The 27,893-nt window shown below is 48.5% G+C and overlaps 1 protein-coding gene and 1 long non-coding RNA gene across 4 annotated transcripts in view; one reads left to right on the forward strand and one right to left on the reverse strand.

Annotated features, from left to right (window-relative positions):
• Nucleotides 1-27,893, forward strand: part of LOC128844196 (uncharacterized) — a 102,138-nt gene that overhangs the window by 5,125 nt on the left and 69,120 nt on the right. The gene's annotated exons all lie outside the window — the stretch shown is intronic.
• The window catches only part of PIGQ (phosphatidylinositol glycan anchor biosynthesis class Q), a 41,059-nt gene continuing 40,396 nt past the window's right edge, over nt 27,231-27,893 (reverse strand). For all 3 annotated transcript variants that reach the window (XM_054041677.1, XM_054041679.1, XM_054041676.1), the window contains exon 11: nt 27,231-27,663. In XM_054041677.1, the coding sequence (XP_053897652.1) occupies nt 27,511-27,663 (153 nt within the window). In that variant the 3' untranslated portion in view covers nt 27,231-27,510. The remainder of the gene's footprint in view (nt 27,664-27,893) is intronic.

Below are 27,893 nucleotides of genomic sequence, written 5' to 3' on the forward strand. Positions count from 1 at the left end.
TTTGCTGGGATTATTCTGATTACAGCTGGGTGCCCAGGGTGTCCAGCCAGCACCTCACAGAAGAAACAACTCATGTCCCTGAGAGGTGTCAGTGGAGATACCACAGGTGACAGCTACACGTGCGACAGAGAGCATTCCCTGCAATGGCATTGTGCCCCTTTGTAAGGCTTGCGCCCTCTTCTGGTGATGCAGCGTCTCCACTCAAAGCCAATGGGAGCTGTGGGTGCTCGTCCCTTTCTGAAAATCGGGCCCAAGATGTCTCAAGTTGGGCAGCCAAAAATCAAGATACCTGGAATCAGTAGGCATGTTTGGCCCGGATCACAGGGCAGGGCCAGGAGGCTGGTCCCCAGCATTATCTCCTGAATGACCTTCCCTACAGGCCAATCCCTCCAGCTCCTGCTACTGCTCAGAACAGAACTTCAGTAGGAGCTTTGCCCCTGGTCGCCAGGGGAGCAGGATCGGGCCCTCGGGTAGCAGTAACCCCTTCCCGAAAGAGAAGTCCTGCAGCGGGGGACCTGTGTACTCAAGGCCTCATCCCCCGGGAGTGTCAGTGACAAATCTCACAACAAACAATGGATTTGGGCTAATCCTTTTATAGCTCATGCAACCGGCTAATTCCGCGCCACCACCAGGCTGCCCCGCCATGCTTAACGATTACTGCCGTCTAGAAAACTCCCCCTGGCTGGGAGACAACTGGGCTGCGAACCCTGATGGTGATAGTTGCCTCATCTGCATTCCCATCAGGGTCACTTTATTTGTCATTTCAGTCCCTGGCTTAGAGCTTTAGCAGGCTGTTTCGTTGCATTTGCAGAGGCTGAAAGTGGCTGACGATTTCCCGTAAAGCTGTTGCATTAACTTAAAATAACATTAGGGGTCAGCCCTATAGATTTACTGTGGCGGGAGGGGGAGTTTAGGAAACTCGCTGCGGTAACATTGGGATTGCAGTTGGCTTGTATGATTGGCTGGCTACGTTTACTGCAGGCTCCGGGCAGCGGCACAATGTTGCAGCATCTGAAGGGCCCAGTCCCCCACCGGGAAAGAGGTTCCTCCTCCTTCTTCTGTTGAAAGCAGCCTTAGCACTTGTGGTGAGCCCTGGCCAGTTGGAGCTCAGTTGCGGAGGGAGGTGTCTTGGGAGGCCCTGCCCAGTGAAGGGAAATTGACCACGCTCCCTCAAAAGGGAGGGACTAATAGGAAACTGGGGTCAAGAGATTGTGGGGGTGCCAACCCCAAATCATGAGTTGGGCCCCCCAAAATCATGAGGTTGTTAAAACTAACACACTTGTTTTTTTTTTTTTTTTCTGCTTCCTGGGTTTTAGAGCTGTTACTGGTCAAGCTTTTCTCTGCCACCTGGAAGGCCAGGAACATTCTGGTTTTGTTCACAAAAAGGGAGATGATCACAAAATAACATGACTCCAGCATGGGGGCTTTAAGTCAAATCTCAAATGTCAAGAGACTTATGATAAAGCAACAAGGATCGGCAACACCGGGAGTGCAGGGAGAGGGTTGAGTCAGAGGCCGGCAGGGGAGAGCACCTCAGACAACGTCTGCTGCTAAGAGGAGAGCTGTAGGGATCCTGGATGTGTGAGGGCAGGGCATATCGCCCCCAGTCACAAAGGTCAAGCAGGGCAAGCTGCCCCTACCCTATCTAGTTCTGTATTGCTCCGGCTCCTGCCCTCGGAGCCCTTCCCTACCATCAGTGCGGTTATCCCCACGCATAGCCTGCGAGGTCCCTGTTTTACAGCTGGGAACTGCAGGGCTGAGCTATGCAATGTTCTGCATCTTTGGTATGCACTTACACTGGTAGGACCTGCCGAGTTCACAGGGACTGCTCGTGTGAGTCACGGCTGCACAATGGGGTCCAGCGAGATGAAGGGACTTGCCCAACGTCACACCTGGAGCCTGTGGCAAAGTCAGGAAGCTAATGCAGGCCTTGGGAGTCCCCAAGCAGCTCCTTACTATGATGAGGCCATCCTTCCTTTGCTGTGCCAACGTGCCGCATCCCTGACCGGGAGGGGCCCCAGCTATGATGGGAGCCTGGGAGGTGGACACTGCTTCCCTTGGCAATGGAGCACGCTCACTAGTTAATTTCACAGACCATCGAACAGCTGCTGGTAGATCCTGTTTTTCTGGGGGAGGAAACATTGCCATGAAGCGTTGGATGGTCCCCAGTGAGTGATCTAGCCAGTTATGCCTGGCTGGGTGAGGGGCACTGGGGCTCCTTTGGGCAGGCTGGGCAGGTCCTGACCCCTGTTCTGAGTCATGTTTATTACATGCTGCTTGGAACCGGCTTGAACCAGCACCTTTCCGTGTGAGTTTCATCTCCTCGCTTTCTCACATTGCTGGGTTTAGCTGGCCTGGTGGGGGATATGTCCCATTCTTCCCCTCAGCTCAGGACAGTGCAGCCTGGTCTGGAAATGTTACTTCAGGGATGGGAGAAAAAACAGGAAGGTCTAAGGAGGGAGCGGGACCTGCTGCCAAACCAAGCACTTTCCTCTCGTTTACCACTTGTGATCGGTGTAATTGTTTCCATCGATCAATATCCATATGTTCCAGGGCTCAGGGCTCCCAGTCACATGATATTTCACTGGCTCACCAGGGAGTATGGATTTGCTCTTTAAAGTTTAAATTAAAACTGTGAATGCGGAGCAGCAGGGATTTTCAAAGCACATCTCAGACCAGAAGCCCTGCAGGCTGAGATCCTGTATTCATTCCCAGGACAGGCCCAGCTGGGGCAGCAGCATGGTGGGCATTCCCACTTCTACCACCTGTCTCAGCCGTGATCTGCACAGCCCACCTGGAGGGAGCAGAGGGGAGTTCTGAACCAATGGCCTGTTTGGACCTTGACCTTTCTGCAAACAAAGTTGCTAATAGGTGACAACTGTGGTGCTTTTTGGGATGAGGAGATCTGTGTGCAAGAACTGGACTGAGCCCCTCCCCAAACTCATTCTACACAGGACACCACACAGGTGTTGGATAATAATTATCACCAGTCACTACCAAACCAGGCTGGATTAGAACCAGTGACTTAGGCACCTAGATAAAACTATGATCAATATGGCATAAATGGACAGCTACCACAGAACAGACAGCTGGCTATCTATCTAGCTTTGTCTACCTGGATGGCTAGGTATGCATGTATGGAGAAGGGTAGCTAGCTAGATAGATAGGTGAGGCTGTGCAAAGATTTATATCTCATTCCTATTTATATATTGTTTCAAAATCTTCCTTAGTACATTAAAATACAGTTACTTGCTTCACCCTTGTCTCAATTCACTCACTGTCTCGGAGCATGGTGGTTGGGCAGGGGGAACTGAACACGACAGACAAATATAACTAATGCTGCTGTAGGAGAAGGGAAATGAAAGATGCTCATCCTCAGCTGAAAGGAGCGATGTGCTGCAAGTGCAAAATGATGTTATAGGGGACCATAAAGAAGGGCACTTAAAGACTTCCATGTGATTACTCATATGCTTAAAGTTAAGTTCATGCTTCAGTACCTTCCTGAATGAGGCCAGAATGCCTTTCATCCCCAAGGGCTGGAGGGCAGCCCAGTCTTGGGTGGAATGTGACAGCTGATTGCTAGCTCATGGCAGCACTTTAGAACAGGAAGTGAAGCAGATCCTGGGCCAGAATCCCAGCTGGTGCAAAGCGGCAGAATGCCATTGAAGTTGGTGGAGCTGAACCGGTTTGCACCAGCTGAAGAGCTGGCTTGCTGCCTCAAACTAAAACTGCCAGGGGAATTTAGGGGGGAGCAATGTAACAAACCCAACTGGAATTCAACCAGGAGGCACATCAGGTTTCATGCCCTGGGCCTGACTCTCCTCTCCAACTAGGTTTATACCGGTGCAGCCCCTCTGATGTCAGTATCATTACTCCTGATTTAACGGGCGTAAGATCAGAATCAATCTCCCGTTCCCCGATGCTGGTGCAAAGTACCCTAGGATCTTTAGTGACCATGAGTGATCAGCACCTTGGAGTCACAGTTCAGCATCCCCACCGAAGGAATGCAGCCCTAGCTCTTGCCTCTTCCCCCGAACCCAAGTTCCATCCTTGTGAGAGGATCCCGCCACCTTGGCATCGTGTCTGGTAGGTAACGCCCTCCTTTTGAGAACGATTTCATGGTGGCTCACTTAGATTGGGCGCTGTGTGGGAATTTTCCATTTCTGCCTCTGCAACATTCATCTAAATGACCTTCCTCTGTGCGTGTGCATGTGTGAGCGTGCGTGTGTGTGCATGTGTCTGCATGTGTGTAGGCAGCAACTCCTCACAATCTGACTTTTATCCTGCACCTTTAGCTGCTGCAGAGCAGCAAACTGTTGACTTCTAATGCAGTATCCTTTTTTCCCTTTCTCAATAAATAATTTAATCCTCCAGGGGCAGAGGCTACCAAGGAAAGCCGCTGGCTGCAGGCTAAGGGGCCTTTACTAGGCATAGGAGCCTTCTCGTTGCATCTGGAATTACTAGGGTAAATGCTGCCAAACAGGCTGCCAAAGCCAAGTTCCTTTATAATGGGACCGCAGGAATGAATCAGGGGGTGTGAGCAGGAAATTAAGGCTGCATTCATCTGCTTGCTGGCACTTCTGGTTGCCTCTGTGCTCGAGGGATGGAGCAGGGCCACATGCAGGTGTTGGGATAGGCCATGGGCCTGTACCTGTACCTGCCCTACACCTCAGCAATGATGTGATCCTGGAATGTGTGGGGCTTCAGACAACAGCCCTTTTGGCCATGGCTAGGAGCCAGTCAACGGCAGCCCATTGATAGGAATAAGTGATGGCTCATGGCTAGCAGCTTCCAGTCCCCTGCCCCAACTGCGGGACTGACTGCCCATGGTTAGAAAGCAGCCAGGGCCCCTCCTCGCCGACATCTCACTGCCCCTTGTGCATGGACTGGACACCCTCCATATCAATTGCCACAGCCATGTTGTCCTCTTCCAAATCCCTTCTTACGATCTCCCTCTGCCACGACATCCATAACAACTTGCCTCTGCCTGGCAGCCAGTGGCCTGGTGTTGGTTCGTTATTGTTCTTTCTCCATGTAGGGAATGTTTTCGGCAGTGTTAATGCTGCTGCAGCCCCAGGCCCCAGTGAGTCAGAGGGATGGGGCCCTTACTCAAATCTCCAAACCCAATCACTTCAGCGATCCCAGAGTGTGTCTTCACTGCAGTCATCCCAGGTGATCAGCTCCCAGGGAAGCCTAGCCCAGGTACGAGCAGCCACACAGCGGAGTCCAGCCCAAGTTACTGGGTCCTCACTGGTGCTGCGCTCTCTGTGTGTCGCTAGGACTTCTGGGGATCCATCCCATGGTGCTTTGTGCTGCAGTGGGCTGAGCCACTCTTGAGGCTTTCCTAGTGAATTGTGGGGAACCTGTCAGTCCTTCTGGGTACATGGGGGGAATTGTGGGAAGGCATTGGAGAACTAGCCGCACTGGAATGGTTTAGCCTGTGTCCTCACTGGAAAGCAGGTGGGCTACCAGCCTGAGGGAAAGCAAAACACAGGTTCTAATCCAGCCCCCAGCCGGGCCAAGGGGTGAAAGCATCACTCAATCTGGCTGAGAGGGCTGTGTGTGGGAGCTAGGTTAGGAGCAACACCCGAGTAGGAGCCTGGGCTAAACTTGCACTGGAGACATACCCTCAGCTAATATACAGCTTTGTCTCCCTAGCACAGCCCTGTTCTCCCCTACTGCCCACTTCCCCCCACCCTCTTGCATCTTGTCCCTCTTTAGACTGTAAGCTATTTGGGAAGGGACTGTTTGCTGCCAGAGAGCCCAGTGGAATGGGACCCATTCTTGCCTGGGCTCATTGGCTACTATTGTAATCCAAACACATGCTAGTTAGGCTGCGAGCCTGGTGCTGTCTGGAAAAGGGGATCTGCAGAGAAAGACATATTTCAAAACCAGCAGAGCAGCATTTTCTAATGCTGGAACATGAGGGGCTGTACCGAATCCTGTGAAAGCTCCGGCTTATTTTGGATGGCTATGGGTATGTTTGTCTGTATCAAAGCCAAAAGATGGAAAAGTCATGGCTTCGTGAGCTGAGCAGAGGCTCTGTGGCTTAAGGAATGCTAGCTCAAAGCTCGCCAAGGTTTGCATGGGATGAGCCATATTTTCCTTGGGGGTGGGTTAGCAATTTACCAAGTCTTCTTTATGTCTGTCTTATGCCATTGTATGTTCAAGAACGCCTATGGGATTTGAATGTGCATCGCAGAAAGGTGTGTTGAAATGAGGTGAGATGGAGGGCTAGGGTAGCATGTGCATGGCTGACCACATTGGGGCGGGGGAGTTGCCGATTGATTGGTCTTTTGGCCCAGATCTTCTAAGCTATTTAGGCTGATTTCAGTGGAAGTTAGAAGCCTACATTCCTTTGAAGAGCTGGGCCTTAATACATGTTTTCTGTATCTCCTCCTGCGCTGAGTGTTTGATCCAGGGACCAGCATCTAGCCTTCACAACACACTGGGCTCTAATCATCCCTCTGCTTGCATTGTCTATGGGGATCAGAAAAATAGGGAGTAGGATAGGGAGGTACCTCTGTGTTGTCACTTCCCCTTCTGTGACCACGCGAAAGCCCCTCCATTGCTCTCCAGACCCCAGGTGGGTCAGGCACCCTAGCTGTGGGCATGGGGCCAATGCACTGTGACCATTCGGGATTGTGCATGAGTTTATGGAATTGTGTCAGGAAGTTACTGGGGCATGGAAAGCATATATGGATGTGGATTCCCTGCGAGTTGGCAGGTTGTGTCATGTCTCTGCCAGGCCAGAGCCAATGGTGGGGAGGGTGTGGCTACACTGCAAAGAAAAACCCACAGCACCAAGTCTCAGAGCCTGGGGCAACTGACTCAGTTGCAGGGCTAAAAATAGCAGTATGGATGTTCGGGCTGGAGCCTGGGCTCTGAGCCCCACCCCCTCCCCAGGTTTCACAAGCAGGGATCCAGCTACCCTGCTATTTTTAGCCCCGCAGCCCATGCCTGAGTCAACTGAGCTGAGCTGTGGTCCTTGGCACCATGGGCTTTTGACTGCAGTGTAGACATACCCAGAACGATCAGCATGCCAGGATGGCCTAGGCAGAATCAAACACTTTGGGCCAATGGTGCTCCAGCCAGGAGAAGACACTTCCTCCTGTGGCCTGAAGGCAGGGGGGCTGGGAGTACTGGAAAGTTACCAGAAGGTAGAACAAAGCAGCAGGTGACCCCAACTAGGTCTATAAAAGCACTTGGGAGGGAGGTGGGGACTGGGAAGGGAGCCATTTTGCACCAGTTTGAGTGGGAGGCTGCTGCAGGGCTAAGGCAGGTAAATGGTGAGAGGCCCCTGCCTGCCTGATGGAACACAGCTGATCCCCCAAGGGATGGGGGAGCAGTGAGGGATGTTGCGCTTAGGCTAGTGGTGTGACACTGCACCCCATATTCTTCAGTGATGTTATTATGATATGATTATGACATAATTACGATGCATTTTATACAAGGTAAGTCATGTGAGGTGTCATTGGAAAAGTTATGATTTACTGAATATGATTATCCTATATTTGTGTGCATGTATCATTTTTGTATCTGAAGTTATGAATATTCACTATGTATCTGTATTTAAAATGTAGTTACACCTGGGTGACGCCCTCTAGACAAGATGCTTTTAGTCTAGATAGTGGGTGGGGAAGGGCCTACTCAGGGCAATGGGCCATTAGGGAGAAAAATAGGCCTTTGGAGAAGCTTATCTCCCACCTGGTGAACCTTCCTGTGAACACTCCAAACAGCGTGTAAATAGTGGCTGCTATGACTCTACAAGGACATGTGACCAGGCCATATGATGCTGGACTCCATCTTGGGATGTCAGTATTTTTCCACAAACCAGCCTGGAAACCAAGCTTTGGAACAAAGGGTTCCTGCCATATGCAAAAGCTATTAAAGGCAGGAAGTGACATCATCCATTGTTCTTCACTTCCCACCCAAGAAGACTCCTGGAAACACCCGAGGAGCAAAGACTGAACTGGGGGAAGTGCTGGACCTAGGCTAAATGGATTTCTAGCCTGTGAATGAAACACCTGTGGATTCCAAGCTGTAAAGCAAGTGCAGCTTGCCCCTTAAGAACCTGCAGCCTGCTTGTATCATCTTTTAGGGTGAGAATCTGCTAATTCATATCCAATCTATCTAGTATATTAAGCTTAGTTTGCATTTTTATTTATTTGCTAGATAAACTGCTTTGATCTGTTTGCTATCACTTATAATCACTTAAAATCTATCTTGTAATTAATAAACTGGTTTTTCCCTTATCTAAACCAGTGAGTCGGAGTGAAGTGTCTGGGAATCATAGCTCAAGGGTCAAAGGCTGTTGCATATTCCTCTCCACACTGAAGGAGGAGGTGAACTTCATGATCTTACGCTGTACAGTTCCCTGTGCAGCACAAGACAGTATAATTTGGGGTTTATACTCTAGAGGGGGGGTGTGCCTATGGAGCTGGAAGTAGCAGCTGGGTGTGACCCTACCAGGGCCTGCGCATCCCATTAGGTGACCTAGGCAGTCTCCTAGGGCACTAACATTTGGGGGGTGGCGACCGCAGAGGCCAGATCTTCGGCCACCCTGGTCGTCGGCAGTATTTTGGGGGCAGAACCTTCCGCCGCCTCTGTCGGGGGCAGTATTTTTGGGGCGGGACCTTCCGCCGCCTCTGTCGGGGGCGGCATTTCGGGGGTGGGACCTTCTGTTGCCTAGGGTGGCAAAAAAGTGGCGGCGCTCCTGGTCCCTACCTGTAGGGATGCTGGTGAAAAGGCAGGCTGGAGGGCTTTGCAGCTTGTCACAGTCATACAGTATGAGAGGGAGCCCAGGCTAGTGGGTCAGGGGGCTCAGTGTACCCCGGTTCCAGGTGGCACCCTGGGGAGAACCCATCACAGATAGTTCTGTGTGATCTGTCCTGTGCTGTGCTTTCCACAATGAACTGTAAAGAGCAACATACAGTGGTGAGCAGGTCCAAAGCCCGTGTGCATTGGCTGCTTCACAACTGCTGTGGGTGCCCTTGCATTAAACTCTAGTCTGCAGCTTCACCCCTTGGGATGTGGTTCATGCACCGGGGAGTCTGAAGGGTCAGTGCTGTGCCCGAGGGGCCAGGTGGTGTCTAGTGGGTCTCGACCCACATGAGGGGTGCCGGTTGGAAGGTCTGTGCCCTCAGTGTGCCTAGGGACCCTGAGACAGGTGCAATGGCTGGGCTTTGTTCAGGCTCCAGGAGCTTGAAACAGGCGGGGAATTCAGAGCACAGAGAATTGGGGGCCCCTCACAGCAGCCCTAGTGGGTGGCCAGGAAGGGGCACCCGCTAGGATCTGCGACAAGCAGGCTCCAATGATCTTCTACTTCAGCCCATGGGATTTGTGTGAGGAAGTTGCTGGGAGCCTGGTCAGCACTAACTCACCCTCCTCTGCCTCCCACAGAGCCGCCTGCTGGGGCAGTGGTTGGCTGAGGAGTCATGTTTCTTGAGACCTGCAGAGAGCTAAGGAGTGCAGATGGACCTGTGCCTTTGTGCACTCCCTTAATAGCCACATGCCACTATCAGCCCCCCCCCAATTGTTCCACAGCCAGTGGGGTTTCAAACCAGCATCCCCCGAGGAGTAATCTGGTGGAAACTTCCTGAGGGGCCCCTCCCTGAGTTCCCCAAGCCCCCAGGGGAGCAGTCCACAATATGGATCAGCCAAAATTCATTATGCAAATAATTTGCATTAGAGTGGCACCGAGGGGGCCCAATCCAGATCAGGGCTGTATGGTGCAAGGCATGGTACTGACACACAGCAAGGGACAGTCTACCCAGAAGAGCTTACAATCCAAAAAAGCAAAGGGTGGGAAGGGAAACTGAGGCAGCCAGCAGTGAGGCACCGAGCAGCAAGGCACCTTGCCAACATCAGTGGCAGAGTCAGCGTTAGAATCAAGGTCTTGAAGTCCAGCCCAGCCCTCTACCTACTGGCTAGGGCCCTACCAAATTCACAGCCATGAAAAATGTGGCACGGACTGTGAATTCTGGTCTCCCCCTGTGAAATGTGGTCTTTTGTGTGCTTTTACCCCTATACTTTACAGATTTCATGGGCGAGACCAGTGTTTCTCAAATTGGAGTCCTTGACCCAAAAGGGAGTTGCATGGGGGTCACAAGGTTATTTTAGGGGGGTTGCGGTGTTGCCACCCTTACTTCTGCACTGCCTTCAGAACTGGGTGGCTGGAGAGCAGCAGCTGTTGGCCAGGCGCCCAGCTCTGAAGGCGGCACCCTGCCAGCAGCAACGCAGAAGTAAGGGTGGCAGGCAATACCATACCATGCCACCCTTACTTCTGCACTGCTGCTGGCGGTGGCTCTGTCTTGAGAGCTGGGATCCCAGCCAGCAGCTGCTGCTCTCCAGCTGTGCAGCTCTGAAGGCAGCGCCACCGCCAGCAGCAGTACAGAAGTAAAGGAAGCAGTATCGCAACATCCCCTACAATACCCTTGTGGCCCCCCACAACTCCTTTTTGGGTCAGGACCCCTACTATTACAACACTGTGAAATTTCAGATTTAAATAGCTGAAAAATGAAATTTACGATTCTTAAAATCCCATGGCTGTGAAATTGACCAAAATGGACGGTGATTTTGGTAAGGCCCTACCAATGGCTCATGCTGCCCCTCTGGCTCTGTGGGCTCGTCACCCTGGTGTGTGAGGGATGTCTAAGTGCATGTGGCTGTTCAGGGCTGGGCAGGAAGGCCTGTATTTCCTCCCAGCCTCTATGTGGCAAACACAGGAATATGCCACTTACAAGAGTTCCTCTCGCTGCAGAAAACCTTCTGAGAGACTCCAGGCAGGCCCCTGGCCCAGCACAGAGGTTTGGGAGGGCAGAGAAGATGGTGCCTGAAGAGCTGCACTCTCTGCACAGCCGGGATCCTTGGCCATGGAGAGATTTATCCCCCCCTCCCCGTTCCACATTTTAAAACCAAATCAGCAGAGAAACAGGCAGGAATGGGGGGGGGGGGGGGGAGAGAGGGAGGGAGTAGGCAGAGGGAGTGCTAGATATGGGCGCGGGGAGCTCTGCATTTTATCATTTCGACACTGATTAGGAGTCAAAGGCAAGGGGCGTCTGACAGAGTGTTGTGACAGTGAATAATTCATAACCTACTTGGGAAGTGACCTGGCAATTCATTAAATACTTATAACCCACTGCACTGAAAAACCAGAGAGAGCTTTCTGCAGCTGTGTATGAGGGGGAGGATGTGTTGCGTGGGACGGGGGCACCTCAGCTACCCCAGCCTTCTGCATCCCACCCTTATTGCCTCTCGCTCATTCAGCAAGCTCACAGTGCATGAGCCTCCCAGCGTTGCTGTGACCCCGCCCCAGTAGTGCAGTCTCCGTCCTGCCCTTCGCAGCTGTCAGAATCCCACACGCCACCCATGAGGAGGGGGCTGTTTCCAGTCCTCCCTCTAAGTGCCACACGCTGAAGATGCTGTCTCCAAACTTCGAATGCCCAGAGGCCCCTCTACCCCTCATGACAATGGGCCTGGCTGCCGATCTCAAAGCCCCATCTTCCCTGTGGTCTGAAGTAGCAGCAGGCAGTCTCTTCCCAGTTCCCTCTGCCTCCTCCTGCGAGTTCTCTCGCCGTACCAGTAAGGGCCTGATCCTCAGCTCTCCTTCCATGGGGGCTCAGCACCTCTGTGGGGCATGGTCAGCCCTCAAAAGCCTGACCAATGGCGGACCATAATCGCTGGCAGGTGGGATGATGGCCTGGAAAACTTCCTGCCTGTAATCCTTGCCTCGGCCAGTAGCTTGGAAACGCTAAACTATCAGGCTGCAGAGCTCAATCCAACCCCCGCTTCCCTTGGGGTGGTGAGTCAGCCACTCAGCTCCGCTTCCCACCCAGCTTCTCTCATTGTACTCGTTTCTCTCTGCCTGCACGCCTGAAGTTGCTGCAGTAGCAGCAGGATTTTTTACCTATATGAAATATTAATTGCTGCCCAAAGCAGCCTTTACTGCATGGATGATTCACCTTCCTCCTCCAGGGAGCTCTCTGCGCCGGGCAGGAAAACACCAAAGATTCCAAACCATAGGACTTGGGAGGCCGAATGGAGAGGCCCTTCACCAGCCCCAGGACTAGCTCTGCATTTGGGGTAGCGCATGTTTCAGCAAAGCCAATTCAAGCCAGCTTCCAAAAGCCACTAGGTCAGCACTCTGAGCACAAGGAGGGGAGAGTTTGCTGCAGCACACGGCATCCCAGGAGATCGATTCCACCACCACACGGGGAACGTGGCCCCAGTCCTGTGTTTCCGTGGATTGTGCAGGGATGGGCAGACTGCCTGGCTCTGCACTGGAGGGAGTTACCAAACAGCATCCTGCAGAGAAGCCAGACGTGACAGTGACACTGATACTGCGATGTAAGAGCCCAAACAGAACCAGACAAACTGCCCCATCCAATTACATAAGAGCCTGCAGCTCCCATTGCAAGACCCATGCGACAACACTCAATACTGAACCCAGCAAGCTAGTCCATGGCTAAAGCATCTCCTGGCAGCTGCTTTCCTTGCCTAAGTGAGTGTGGGAATTCAGTCCTGATGAAAGGTGCCAGAGCAACCAGCCCTAGCACCTCAAGTCCTCTGCTTAGCCACAGAGCAGGTACAGCATGGGCAGCTCCTGCTCCCTGCACATTGTCTGCCAGGTTCCTGCAGCTGGTCTCGGAGTGGCTGTGGAAAGTAACCAGAGACACCCTTGTGCCATGGGGATGTGTGTGGGTGCGTACAGGCCTGTTTCGCAGAGACTGCTGACAGGGTGCCACCATGCCAGTTAACGCCAGCTAGAATGGTGTTTTTTGAGGCATTGGCACCTGGAACTGGACTGGAACCGCAAAGTAATTTTAATGGTCACCTCTGTGGTGTCTGGCTTCTTGGGTGCCCAAATTTAGCAACACAGCACCCCTAACAATCAGCCCTAGGTGACTAGATTTGGGCAACCAGATATAGAAGGACTCAAACTCAGAGCCACTTTTGAATATTTCAGCCGCAGTGACTTGCCCAAGATTACCCTTCAAGTCGATGGCAGAGGCAGGCCTGGAGGTCCCGACTGTCTATTGCCCCGTCTCTCAGGTCCAAGATGACTCAGGCCACTAGAGTCATTGTTGTTTCCCAGTAGGCTCTGTCTGAAAGGAAGTGGCTGAGATTCAAACCACGTCAGGAGTTGGTGCTGGGAATATCAGCATAAGGACTGAGCAAAGCATCTGTCTGCTTCAATGTGAGCCTGTTGTCTCCCTGAGGTGGTGCGGCCAGCTAGCTCATCTTGGGAGAGCGCAGTGCCACGGTGTTGTATTTCCAGTGCCAGATGGCTAACCTGGAGTTTTCCTTTCTGTCCCTGCTGTTACTGAGGGGCCCTTCATGCTGTCATTGCTCCCACCGTGATGAGCAGCTGAAGCTGCTAAACAGGAAGAGCAAAATGTGCCATGTGGAAGAGAGGCAGAACCATTCATAACAGCTTGAATAAACACTAGCCATCGCGAAAAAGCTGGATAAGAGCACCTGAGCTGCATGATTAACGAAAGGAAGTGTATCCCAGATACTGCCCTGCTCCCCAAAAGAGATCAATGGATGTTTAAGGAGGAGCGGACATTTCAGCATAATACGCAGCTCCTGGCTAGGGCCAAGGCTATTTCTATCCTATATCAAGAGCCTGCTGGGACTGGAACTCTGAACATCAAAATACCAGGGATCAATGCACTAATGCACACAGCATTTGCAAAGCCATCGCCTGTGCACAGCACCTTCCTGACACTTAAAAGGCACATCAAAGATGTCAGGCTAATGACGAAGCACAGATTGGTCAGGCGAGTGCACGCACCCCTGGCTTTTTTGCAAAGCAGGAGCTAGAGGGACAGAGGAGAAGAGCGCTGCGAAACAACAGTCAATGATTCAGCCAGTTTCATTCAGCTCTCTGTCCCGGGAGAGACAGTGGGTTAAAGGAGGGTTTTGCACAACAGAGAACTGTCTGCTTCCACTTTATTGTTGGTACCTCAGGGAGATGCAGACTAATGCACTTAGTTAAAATAAATCCCAGGAAGAGAAAGCAGTGGGATGATATGGTCTGTCCACTGAAGGTCTAGAGACACAGGGATGCGTGCTGCAGAGCTGTTAATCTAGAACAAGTAGGTACTCGAATAACACTTGGCACTTTACAGAGTGCTTTTCCTCTACAGATTTCAAAGCAGCCGACAAGCCGAGGGGAGTATCATTCTCCCTATTTTACAAGCGGGGAAACTGAGGCATAGGGAAGCAAAATGACTTGTCCTAAATCACATAGTGTAACAGTGGCAAAGCCAGGAACAGAGTCCAGGGCTCCAGCCTCCTAGTCCAGTATCCAGCTCATTAGGTCACACTCCCTTCCTAGTAAGTAATCCCTCAACTAAGACCCACTGCCTCACATCACTCAGTTGAGGAATATTTAAAGTCTCTCCCTCTAATGAAGAGGGACTGTATTTCAACCAGACATTTAAACCCCACACATTCCAATTGCCATATGGTAGCTTGACAGCAGTTACCCCTCTCCCATTGCTACCACTTGCGGGAGGTGGGTGCAGCAAAGGATTAAACAGGAGTTAGCCTGCAGATATGTGGTGCACTCCCTGTCTTTGTTCAGGGTGCAGTAAGGCTGAGGTTGAGCAGGGTCTCAGTTGCAGGGGAAATAGGGAGGCAGGAAGATCAGGCGGACTGGAAATGGCCTCTGGGGAGATCAGAAGTGGATTCGTCAATGCTAGAATTGACCTCTCTTCAAGGCACGTACAGTTACCACATGCTATAAGATGGCAGAACACTGGAGGGGGAAGGGAGAGCAGGCAGCAGACTCCTGCCCACTTATCAGTGCAAACCAGCCAGCCCCACATCCCAAACACTGATGTCATCATCAAACACACACAGTTTGCTGAGTACCCTTGCACCAGCCAAAATGACCATGGTTGAGGGCGTCAAGTCCAGGCATCACGTAGTGACATTCACAAATCTGGCTCTATCCTGTGAATCCACGAATCTCGGGTGGCGCTAGGTAGGATCAAGGGATGCCCACTTTCTCACGTTGATGGAAAGTTTAGGGGTAAGGTGTGTTGGGATGGTTTTTGTCCATCTTGGTAACATCGCTGAGGAGCTTGCACCACTGCCTTTGAATATAATGAGTGATTGAAGGAAGGCCAGATCTCTGCGAGACTGTGACATTTCGCACAGTCAAAGCACTTTACGCTGAGGATTTGTCACTGACAGTGCATATGGAATGCCTCCAGCTGCTCCAAGTCTGCCTGTAAGAGGGTCCAGATTTCTGACCCATATAGCAATACAGGTAGCACATAGGTTTGATAGACCCTAAACTTTGTCTCACTGCAAAGATGTTTTTGCGTCCATAAACAAGACATGGGCTTCATGCAGGAGGCAGCAAGACCTATTTGTTGAAGAATGTCCAGTTTGTGGCAACTGCTTGAACTCTGCTTGCAGCCTAGGTAGATGAACTTATCAGTTCTCTCCTCGGTACTCAACCCCAACTGCACTAGGGTTCTTGTGGCCCAGCTCCAAGATTCTGGACCTTGGTCTTCTGCCATGAGACGTTCAACCATATAGTGCAGGTGGTGTCTTGGAGACCTTGGAAGGCAGGCTGAAATTCCCTGATTTCTCCACAAGCAGGAAAGCATCATTGGCATAGTCTTGGTTGGTAAACTCTTCTTGACCCACCTTGATTCTGACATGTGGAGCAGCAAGTCCTAATATCCAATTGATAGCTCAACGGAATAGCGCTGGGGCAAGAACAGATTCCTGATGCACACCTGAGGGTATGCAGAAATGCACCAAAAGCCAAGAACCAATGCACACTCTTGAACTGGTGCTGGTGTGAAGACAGTGCACTAGATTTAGCAGAACATTTGGAAAACCAACTCCATTCACTGCAAGCCAAAGTACTGACCTGTCAAATGAATCAAAAGCTGCTTTGATTTTGGTTTATGCCTCATGAAGTGGGCACTTAAATTCTCGGTGCAGTTCAACTGCTGATGTGCTCCATGGAAATTCTAGTTCTTATGGGCAGGCCTAGTCTGGGAAGGGTTTTTACTCAGATCCTCAAAGTTTGATTTCAATGAGGGTTAGGTGCCTAAATACCTTTGAGGACCTGGGCCAATTTTGTTTAAATAAAATAATCTTTTCCCAGGAGGCAGAGTTTATGTTAATGAAAATGAAACCCAGCTCTATGAAGAGATTCAAATAGAAGAGACCAGCTTTGACAGATGGCCTCATCCAGCGTTTCATGTACAAGGAGATGGTCAAAAATCTAGCCAGTTACCCATCTTTCTCCAATCGTTCTGCAAAAGGCAGTGTTTTGGTGGTGGTTCCATGGCTCATAGTTAATACTGTTTCTTTTCTTCTGCTATCTGAATAGCAGCAGCCAAAAATGTCCACCATCCACCCATACTTCCTGAACGTCAACAGCTCATCACAACATGTACAAAAGAAAAATTAAACAGCAGATGTCCTGCTGAGTTCACCCGGCATTGCTGCTGCTATTTTTTTCCCTCCCACTGTTGCCAATAACCTTCTCCAGGGACCTGTGGGACTGTAGATTAAAGACTGCATATAAAACTCTCGTTGAAACATGAGGGGTGGGGAAGGCGGGAGAGGGATTGAAGTGAAATCAGAGCGCATGCAGGCGCATGTGTCGGAATTTCAGAGGAGAAAAGAAAGGTCATTTACCAAATTAAGCTGCCATTGTCTGATCCAAAGCCAAAATAGTGCTGGGATCTGAATGGAGGAGCTGGAGAATCGGAAGGGATTGTTTAAACCAGTGTAGAGTTCTCCTAGAGGTCTTCTTTCCACACGCTACAATGCAGCAATCCTGTCTTTATCTACAGTGGGGACTATGTTCACCCTTTTTACAAAACTATAATGGATCTGTATCCAAAGTATGCCTTGTGAGGTATCATTTTAAAACTCATAATGTGTTGAATATTATTCTCCTGGTAAAATGCGTGTGGCAATATTAAGATTCTATCATATAAAGTTACTGAGACATGCTCCAAGTTTAGAAAAGCAGACACAAACCAGTTCCTCAGAGAAAAAAGGCAAATTGATGCCTCAGCCAGGTGTCAAAAAATCAAATAGACTATCAGCTGGTTAAGTGGCCATTCTTTGCCAGGAAAAAGGGTCTGAGTGATAAATTTACATCTTGCAAAGACACAGCTGGAAGTTCCCAGCCCCAGACTTTGTGTCCTGAACCCCTGCTGGAGATGATTCTCAAACAAAAGGAAAAAGATAAAAATGAGGAACAGAGGCCCCAAATCACCTCTCTCCCCTCATCTATACTCATGGCATCAACAACCCTTGAAAGAAAAGGAAGCATCATTGAACTAGGGGAGGGTTCTGGCTGAGAGGAATCCAGCCAGATTGCTGTGAGCATGTGGTGAGAGAAACCTTTTTGCTTTAAGTTCACTTAGCTTCTTAAGTTAGGTATTAGTTTGTGTTTTACCTTTTATTTCTTTGTAACGAATTCTGACTTTTATGCCTCATTACTTGTAATCACTTAAGTATATTAATGACAGAAAGATAGATTTTGTTTTATTGCTTTATCTAAACCAGTGTGTGTTTGTGTTTGGGAAACTTCATTTGGTATAACAAGATTTGTGCATATCATCTTCTATTAATAAAATGATGGATTTTCTATGAGCTTGTATTGTCCAGAAGGAAAGAGCTGAACAGTACAAGACGCACATTTCTGGGGACAAGTCTGGAACTGGGAATTTGCTGGTGTCACTCTGCAATATAATTCAGGTGTGGCTAGCTAAAAGCACTCCTATAACTCAGCTGGGAGTAATTTACATGCTGGAGGCTGTGTGAGAGCAGGCCAGGAGTGGTTGCTCTCATGATGAAGCAGTGTAAAAGGCACCCCAGGCTGGAGAACTGAGAGGACACAGCTGTTCAACAGTCCAGATTGTACCCTGGGTAATGTCACAGGGACACCCAAACATTTTTACCTCAAGCACCAACCCCAATTCCATGAATTGTGGGAACTCACGCAATCACTTGTTTCCTAGGGGGTTAGTGCAAGAGAAAGAATAAGATGGCCAGATCCTAAGCTAGCATAAATCAGTGTTGCTCCATTGACTTGGAGCTGCATCAGTTTTCACCAGCTGGGGATATGCCCCAGAGAGATTTAGTTATTTAAGAAACTCACTACAGTGTGTTGGGAAAGAGACATCAGCCTCAGAGTTCTATAAAAGCACAGGGAAATCCCAGTAGAGACTGTACCTGTGGAGTGAGGAGAAGTGTCACATCAATGCAGTCAACTGGTTACATTTGACAGTCAGTGGGCCTGAAACAATGCTAGATAACAGCAGAATTCCCATAGCACCACTCCGCAGCCACAAGACATTCAGGGCCTGATCCAGAGTGGTGCTGAGGCCTTGGAACTCCCAAAGACTCAGCTCCAATCAGAATCGTGTGCAAACCCTTCTGAAATCATCCAGGTAATCCTCAGATCATGGTCCCCAGGACACAGACCTGGTTGAGGAGGGTTGACGTGACAGTTAGAACAAAGCCAACATTATTTAAATGGGCCCCACCCAATAAAACCATTATGTGAGTGGAGCAGTCATGATCCTTCTCCCTTCACCCAAACAATTACCCAATCAGTGCCGGTTCCTGCTGCCATCACTGGTGTGGATGGTGCACTCAGAAAGGAATCAAGAGAAGGCAGGACGGCTTTGGCATCATATAGCCACAAGGAAGCAAATCAGTGTTTTGCAAGTGTCTCAAATTATCAGGGAAACAAGAGTTCCAATTTTTTTAGGAGCTCTAACACCATGGAGAGAAAAAGCAGCAGGACAAAGGCAACACAATCCTCTCCACTAAGCACTGAGTTACCAGCAGGCTCAAGACCACCCATTGAAAAGAATAAAGCATTATAGAGTCTGATCCTGCTCTCATGGAAGTTGGTGAGGATTTTGCCATTGATTTCGGTGACAGCAAGTGCAGGGTTTAGGGAGTGAGTCACCTTTATGTGACACACAAATCCTGAGGGTTTAAGCAATTCAGCAGCCAGATCACCATCTGTATCATGGACAGTGGACGCAGAGCAAGTTGGTTCCTGATGCTCAGGACCAAGAACGGCAGTCCAAACACAAAGATGACCAGAGTCCAGATGCCAGGCTCTGCAAGGCTCACCTCTCATCTGCCTTACCTCGAATAGTTACAGATGCAGAACTTAGGGGCTACCAATCTTGCCATGCCCACCACAGCATCATAGTCAGGACCAACGAGTAAATACTTTTTCTAAAAACATCTTTATTCTAATGTAATCAAAATAAGTTGTAAGTTCTGATTAAAATAGCTAATTTAAGAAATGATTGCCTGGAGTACAAAGATCCCTACCACTAGGTCATATAATGCAAACACAAAACATCAGGCTTTCAAAATCAAAGGACATTGGTACAATGCAGTTCTATTATACATCCTCTCTCAGCCCCAGCTGTATGTGAATCCACCATGGCAGTAGAGTCAGTCAAGCTAAGATCCTCACCACCATGCCAGGCATTCTTGTTGTGACAAACTTTATTCCAGTGAGCACTAGTCAATTACATTTATTAGGCCAGGACTTGCTCATTGAACTAGTAAGCCAGTCTGCTGCATTTTAAAACAGGATCACGATGGAAAGGAAGTCTCAGCTTTAAGTGGCATAACAGTGGCATTTTAAAACAAACACCAGTCTCGTTTGTATGTGCACATTTTGTTTGTGCTTGGCAGCTAGGCAGCAGATGTCCATTAAACACAAAACTGACTGACACTTTTAAAATAGCTCCCTCTCTCTCAGACACACACACACGGCAGCATTTCAGAATAAGTTCCAAGGGTTTGTGCAACCCTTTTTGGTATCTTCTTGTTAAGAAAAAGATTTAAACACTGGAGGTTTAAATACAACAGTCACTGGGAAATCTTCACACAGTTTCATAACATCATGTGTTTCTTTGAGTACATTACAAAACCACAGCAGAGATACATAGGTCCCCAAACACACACCCATTGACTGGGTTTGTTGCCTCACAGAATAGACACCGTCAGGACTCACATGGGCAGCGTGCTTTCTGAACTACGTCATAACTGCTGATAACTGTAGAGGTTCATCTTTTGTAGCCTCCAGCAGTTATAATCACATACACGAGCATTCTATGGATTCTTCATTCAGTTAGGACCTGGATGGATGAAGCTTTGGAGATCAGGTTCAAGGCTGAACCAGGGCTGAGATTCAGGGAAGCTGACCTCTTCCATGCTCCTCTTCTGAGATTTCAATGCAAAATGGTGGAAATATGCAATCAAATACCATGTTGGTGGATGCATTATAAGCATCTAGATACATATGACAAATCAGAATTGCATGAGATCAACTGTTTTGTGAGGCTTCTGTCATCTTGGATCACATTGTTACCAGATCCAGAGAACAGGTCTCTTTCTTTGGGTCTGATGCAGACCCAAAACCAGAGAGGCAGATTTGGAAGGGGAGAAAAAGACACGATTCCTGATTGGAGGTTCTGGTTCAGATCCATCTCTAATCCAATGTAACATACACGATGTTCCAAAAACTAGGTCTAACCATGGAAAAGAGTAAATCACTAAGTAATTAAAAGTGTTTTAAAGATAATCAAGCGGGAAGGTGGAAGCACAATAGGGCAATTATACAGTGTAGGGTGGAAGAAAACAGCTCACTGTCTCTATGAGGACACAGCAGGAAGCTGCTTTAAGGTTGCTCATTAAACTAAAGGAAAACTTCTGACCTCTCAACTCCTTTGAGCAGCCTGGATCTACCACTGCAGACAGAGGGGCTAGCTCCTCCTTTGGTCCCTAAGGCCCACTCTACCTTAGAGACATTGACACTAGTACCTACATTGATGTAACTATGCTGGTGCAAACTCCAACCTAGATACATTGCAGCAACATTACTGAGACTTAATCTGGTAAATTACTGGTGTGAGTCCCATGCTGTTAGGTCACCAGCCCTAGGCGCATCCTTGAGGTCAAGCATGGTTCTGCAACCACCCTGCCTCAGTTTCCCTGACAGGGTTTCTAGCTCACTCTGGTGGTTTAAGGCTCAGTGCTCTGGCATGAGTCACTATGAATGTTCAGCCTCCTCCCCTTCTGGGGTAGCAGAGCCCAAGGTCACAGTCTCAAAACAAACATGAAATAAAGGCACCTGTATCCCAGGTGGACTTAGTTCTCAGCCCATCTGAGGTTATTCATCCAACTTGCCCCCAGGCTCAGCTTACAGATCTCACCATTCCCCTCAGGTGAGATACCTTCTGCTGCTTGGTTTAATTATCAGCAGGTCCCTGACAAACCCAAATAGTCCAGCATCAGGCCTGCCTGCCAGGGAGGCTCTAACCAGCACAGTCCTACTGAGTCCTGGCTCCAGCCAGGCTTCTCTCCCCAAATGAGAGCACCTAGTCTCTCTTTCCCACCAGCCACAAATGAGTGAGCTCTCCCCTTTCAATCCCCTTCCTACAGGCCTGACACCCACTACAGGTGTAGCAGGCGGGGCTGATTGTTCTCCTGGCAGTTCATTAATCCTTTCCAGCCTGAGTGCGGTCTGTATACCCCATTGCACCCCACTTTACATTGGTGCTGCGTGTCTATGTTAAGTAGCTACACTGTATAACTACACTGATTTAGTTACACCACTGGAGATTTCTCTAACTCGCCATACAACAAGCTCCAAGACTCCTTCCTTCTTGGTCATACATCCCAGTAGGAATCAGAGCCCTTGCACCAATTTACATGCCATGCAACCCCATTGGCTTTAATGGGATGGGGTGTGGTGTCATCAGGGCAGACAATGGTTCCCTCTGTCTTTCTAATCCACATCAGAGCTGGCAGGCAGCTCCTCAGCCCCCACTCATCAGGAAATATCCAATAACCTGGCTCCTCAGGTGTTTTCCCCCTGCTGAGATGTATCAATAAAATGGCACCTCTCTCATAGAGACACCCACTCCAGTCCCAGTGAGTAGGGTGGTGTGAGTCTTATAGGTTATTTCTAAAGGCTTTGAAAATTCACTTTAATACAGCATACATTCCTATCTAGTATAGAATTACAGTAGCTACCTTAAGGGCTGTCCTGTGAGCTGTATTGATATTGGTTTTAGCAAGAGATGTGTGTGCGGTGGGGCTGTGGAACAGGCTGATCCATTTCCTGTTATCTAGAACCTGTATTGCCATCACTGGAGATGGTGTGGCATGCAATGAAAGCATTCAGTATATGGATCTCAGTTGTATACAGTGGCTGGGCCTGCATAACAAGGCTTGAGTCCAACTGCAGGACTGCATTAGGGGAAAAACCCCAAAACCACAAGCCAGGTCTTTTGTGCAGGAGAACTGACAGGGCTATTTCCTTTCAACAACAGCATGCTCTTGGTGTTTAAGTCAGCCTGACAGTACACGCAGCTCTTTTTCTCAAAGAAATATTTGTTCTGGGACACAGCCTGTGCTAGAGTAGAAGAGGATGCTGATCCCAGCACAGAAGAATGCTTACATACAGAGTGGCTGTAGTGGGGTTGAGAAGCCCTGAGCCGGACAAATGTTGCTTTGTTGTAATGTGTTTTTGTTCGTAACCAAAAAAGGTTTGACAAATGGCTTTCGCACACTAGCAACCGAAAGGAGGTACATGGTGAACACCAGGCAGAGAAAATAGCGGTTCCATAGGCTCAAGTCCCACCAAAGGCAGAGAGCACTAGGGGTGGCAGTAGCAACCTGAATCCCAGTGAGGAGAGCCCAGGTAGGGATCATGACCAGAAGTGGTTTTCATTTCCAAGTTGTCTCGCTCAAACCAGGGTAACCCTGTGTGTCTCAGAAGGGTCAGTGCATTAGGTTGATCAGGAGGGTATTTGCCAGGTCTACTGATAATTAACAACTCTTAAATCAATGTCAGAGTCTTTATAGACCTAATTTAACACTGGAGCATCTAGCAAATTTGGCACTTGCCAAGAAGAAGGGTCACAACCTCTGAAAGGGGGGGCAGTATAATCTATTAACTACAGTAGACAAGTGATCCTTAGAAGGCCAAACTTTTTTCTGATCTCAGACAAGAATCAAACTTAACCAGCTAGATTCAAGATTTGGAAGAAGGCTTGCAAAAGTGGGAGGTGCTGAAGAGGCAAAGTCCTAGTGACAGAGCTGCTGATAGATGCAGTGTAAAGTGTGGTTCTAGTGTGAAAAGTGACTATGTTTGAAAAAATGGCACCTTAATTCAAATCTTCTTCCTGTGCATATTCAGTTTCATCTGTGCAGTGTTGTCAGCCCTGCAGGACCAATGTGTGTATTAATGGTGTATGAGAAGTTATGAGATTATACTATGTATCACTGTTATAACTTGCTCCAAGGTTAAGACAAGCAGGTCCAAATCAGTTTTTCAGAGACAAAGACACACTTGCACCCCAAACAGGTGTCAAAGAGCCATTACCTGTTTAACTGGCCATTCTTCAGCAATGGAAAGGTGTAAACAAAAAAATGATGTTGCATCACAGGAATGTTTCACATCTCATGTACACAGTCCCCTGTTTGTCTATATCCGGCAGGGGGTAAGAGGAGAAGAGTATAAAGTAAGAGAAAGTGACCTTCATATCACCACTTTCTGCTCAGGACATCAATGACTCTGAAAGAACTGAACTAAGAAGGGGAACAGTCCCAGATTGGAAGGAGATGCAGCCTGTGAAATTTCACTACAGCGTATGGGGAGACAGACTTTGTGCTTTTAAACCTACTAGCCTTGATAAAGTTTAGGAATTAGCTTGCGGTTTTATCTTGTTATTTCTTTTGTAACCGATTCTGACTTTTATGCCTTATCACTTTTAATCACATAAAATCTGCCTTTCTCTAGTTAATACACTTGTTTTATTGTTTTACCTAAACCAGTGCGTGTTTGGATTGAAGTATTTGGGAAACTCTACTTAGGGTAAACAAGCTTGGTGCATAATCATTACCGAGTGTTGGAATGACAAACTATTTATGAGCTTGTACTATCCAGGGGGTTAATGAGCAGTACAAGACACACATTTCTGGGGACAAGGCTGGAACTGAGGAATATGTGGGTGTCACCCTGTATGTAATTCATGGATGGCTGGGCACAGCCTTCATGTATTCATCTGGGAGTGATTTTACATGCTAGTGGCTGTGTGCCCACAGAGCATGGAGGGATTGCTGTTCACTAGCAAAGCAGCATAAATGGCATCACAGGCTGGGGAGCTAAGGGGACACAGCAGTCCAGATTGCACCCTGGGGAATGTCATACCTACAAATCAAGATTTAATTGAAAATCCCTGGCAGTATTAGGGGTGATAAGAGGGATTTTTGCCAAACTAGTTGCTTTCAATAATATACTTTATTTTGTACCATGCAAGCAGAAAACATTCTCCTTATTGTACTAATCCCCAAACCATACCGGCAGCGTAACATGCTCTCTCCTGTGCAATGACCTCACTAAGGACCTGGAAATGTCTTGTAAAACTGGCAGACTTTACTTTTGCCAGTAAGGAATGTTTTAGAGAACATCTTAAACAAATATTTATGTAAACAAATTTGTTTTTTCAGCTCAGGCCTGTGGATGTAAAGGTGAAGGCTGCATTCTGAGGCTATGTCTACACTGGCAGCTAGGGGTGTGATTCCCAGATTGCATAGATATACTTGGGCTAGCGTGCCAAAAACAGTAGTGTAGCCACAGTAGCACAGGCAGCAGTGGCATGGGCTAGCCGCCCTGAGTACTTACTCATGGGGTCCAGGTGGGTTTGTACTCAGAACAGCTACCCCATGCTGCCGCTTGCTGCTGCCCATGTTACCACAGCTACACTACTATTTTTAGTGGACTAAGTCTCATAGAGCTAGCGCAAGTATGTCTATGCGAGCTGGGAATTACACCCCTAGCTCCAAGTAGAGACCTAGCCTTAATGAAGATTTTAACCTACATGTACACCAGTGTAACAAGTGCTTACTCACCCAGAAAGAGCTCAAAGAATATTACATACATGGGGACAACTCCTCCTCCCTCAAGCTCATGTAATCAGGCTGAACACCAGGATGGGACAAAAGATCCCTCACCCACCACTGCCCTGGCTATAGAGTGCCAGTAGATATGTTCTGTGACAACTACTGCAGCCCTAAAGCTGCAATATTCTCCCTTCCTGCTGGACTCCTGCAGTGGACGATCGCTAGTGGAGCCATGCGGTAGTGGCTCCGCCAACCCTGACCCCATTCCTCCCTGTCTGCAGCTACACAGGAATGCAGAGAAGAGCTCTGCAGCGTAGACACCAGAAATCCTACCCTGCTTTCCCATGCTGGTTCCTCTAAAGGCAGAACTTTCGGCCACAAAGGAGAAGAGGCAGGATTTAGTCCATAGGAATAGCTTCACCACCAATGTAATGCAGCCACCTCTGGAATGCAACCTGGCAACAGTGCACAGCAACACTACATATCCTGTTTAAGATATGGGAAGTGACGGTTGTACACCTAGGCACAGTGTACTTACACATCTGTATACAGTCTATTTTAAACTACAGATATGTATGTGATAGGTACATACTAAAGAACCTACTCCCCAGCCAACCCATGCATGTATTTCCCATTAGGGTTAATAGGAGGAACACTTTGAAAAGGGAACAGACACCACAATGTGTATGTACTTAAAACCTGACAGAGAAAGAGACCATTGTTTTCATTGTGATCTGGAGGTTAGTACCGTAAGCAAGAAAAGTATTCTTAAGAAACGGAGTCTACATTTTCCAAAGTGACTAGTAGTTTTAGAGGCCGATTTTGAGAGCTGTTACAGAGTCTGGACTGTTCAAAAATCAGGCCCCTTTAAAAGGACTCAGATTGGGCACCGAGAAACAGACACGTCCAACGTCACTAGTCAGTTAGGAAAATTTAGGCCAAAGATGATTTTTTGTGGTGAAACCCTACCTGTGTCTGTTCCTGCTGTAAATGGTGGGTTAGGTATGGTCCCAGAGCAGTGTGTGTTTTCTGGCCTCCATGCTACATTTTTTCTATGCTCACCCTTGCTGTGGTGCTGCAGTGGAAAAAAGCCAATTCTATTACCAAAGAAAAAGCAATGGGACAAATCAGTGGGCTACATACCTAACAAGGAGTCTGGTGGCACCTTAAAGACTAACAGATTTATTTGGGCATAAGCTTTCGTGAGTAAAAACCTCACTTCTTCGGATGCATAGAGTGAAAGTTACAGATGCAGGCATTATATACTGACACATGGAGAGCAGGGAGTTACTTCGCAAGTGGAGAACCAGTGTTGACAGGGCCAATTCAATCAGGGTGGATGTAGTCCACTCCCAATAATAGATGAGGAGGTGTCAATTCCAGGAGAGGAAAAGCTGCTTCTGTAGTGAGCCAGCCACTCCCAGTCCCTATTCAAGCCCAGATTAATGGTGTTGAATTTGCAAATGAATTTTAGTTCTGCTGTTTCTCTGTGAAGTCTGTTTCTGAAGTTTTTTTGTTCAATGATAGTGACTTTTAAATCTGTAATAGAATGACCAGGGAGATTGAAGTGTTCACTTACTGGCTTATGTATGTTACCATTCCTGATGTCCGATTTGTGTCCATTTATTCTTTTGCGGAGGGACTGTCCGGTTTGGCCAATGTACATGGCAGAGGGGCATTGCTGGCACATGATGGCATATATGACATTAGTGGATGTGCAGGTTGTTTTTGTAGATACAGACTAACACGGCTACCCCCTGATACTGGGCTACATACCAGTACTGTTTCCAAGCTGACCGTCCAGTTTGAGAGCATGCATTTGATGAATTGGCTTGAACACGTGAATATGAAAGGTCCAGAATACCTGGATGTAATAATCCACCTCAGTGTTTTGGCTTTAATCACCCTCAGGCCCCAGGCCCCATGAACTTGCATGGAAAGACTAACAGACCATCAGGCTGATCAGGAGCTACTCCCTGGCTTACATGGTATGCTACTGTGGAGAGGTACTGAAGGGTTAAACCTCTAGTCCCTATTGCTGCCAGGCAGGAACAGTGTAATCTAGGGCGGAATAACACTTCATTAACAGAGAACAGCCTGGAAACCAAGTCAGCTGGGTGGGGCCATATAGGTAGGGGAAAGCTAAAGGAAATTGTATAAAACAGGGATTCTCAAACTGGGTGTCGGGATCCCTCAGGGGGTCACAAGATTCTTATGTGGGGGGTCGTGAGCTGTCATCCTCCATCCCAAAGCCCCCTTTTGTCTCCAGCATTTATAATGGTGTTAAATATATAAAAAGTGTTTTTAATTTATAAAGGAGGGTCGCACTCAGAGGCTTTCTATGCGAAAGGGGTCACCAGTACAAAAGTTTGAGAACCACTGATATAAAAACACTCCCATTTAAAATGCAGCCCCTCCTTGCATATTACCAAAGTCTCAGCAGAGGATTTGATAGCATTGTTCCAGCTAGCAGCTGCTGGGTCCAGGCTCACTGGTCCTGGGAGCAGCGAGTGGGTTTGAATGGTGTTTTTTGGCTCATTCTTTCAGGCCTGGCTCGTTTGCTTCCCTTTAGTCCTGCTTCTCCCCTTTATGCTTCCAAGGGTAGATCAGCTCTCCAACAAACAGCTTCTTGCACAGAGAGCTCCAGGAATCCTTAGGGTAACAAGCATAGGTTGTGAGCCTGTAGGTCTGCACCACGCTGCCATAGGACAGAGGGTTTATCTGGAAGTAGAGAAGGAAGAGGGACAATGGTGTGAACTGTGGACAACTGAGGAAAGCGAGGAGGTGTGTGTGCAATTCTTTCTGCCTTTGTACCATCACATTAACGCCTTATTAGAATCTCCCAGCTATACTGCTGCACGCTAGTGGATTAAAAGAGTTTGCTGGCTATGTAATAATTCTTTGTTCCTCTACAGCACCTTCCACCTGCAGATCTCAAATGAATTTAGCCT

The sequence above is a fragment of the Malaclemys terrapin genome, chromosome 10 (assembly GCF_027887155.1).
Source record: "Malaclemys terrapin pileata isolate rMalTer1 chromosome 10, rMalTer1.hap1, whole genome shotgun sequence".
NCBI lineage: Eukaryota > Metazoa > Chordata > Testudines > Emydidae > Malaclemys > Malaclemys terrapin.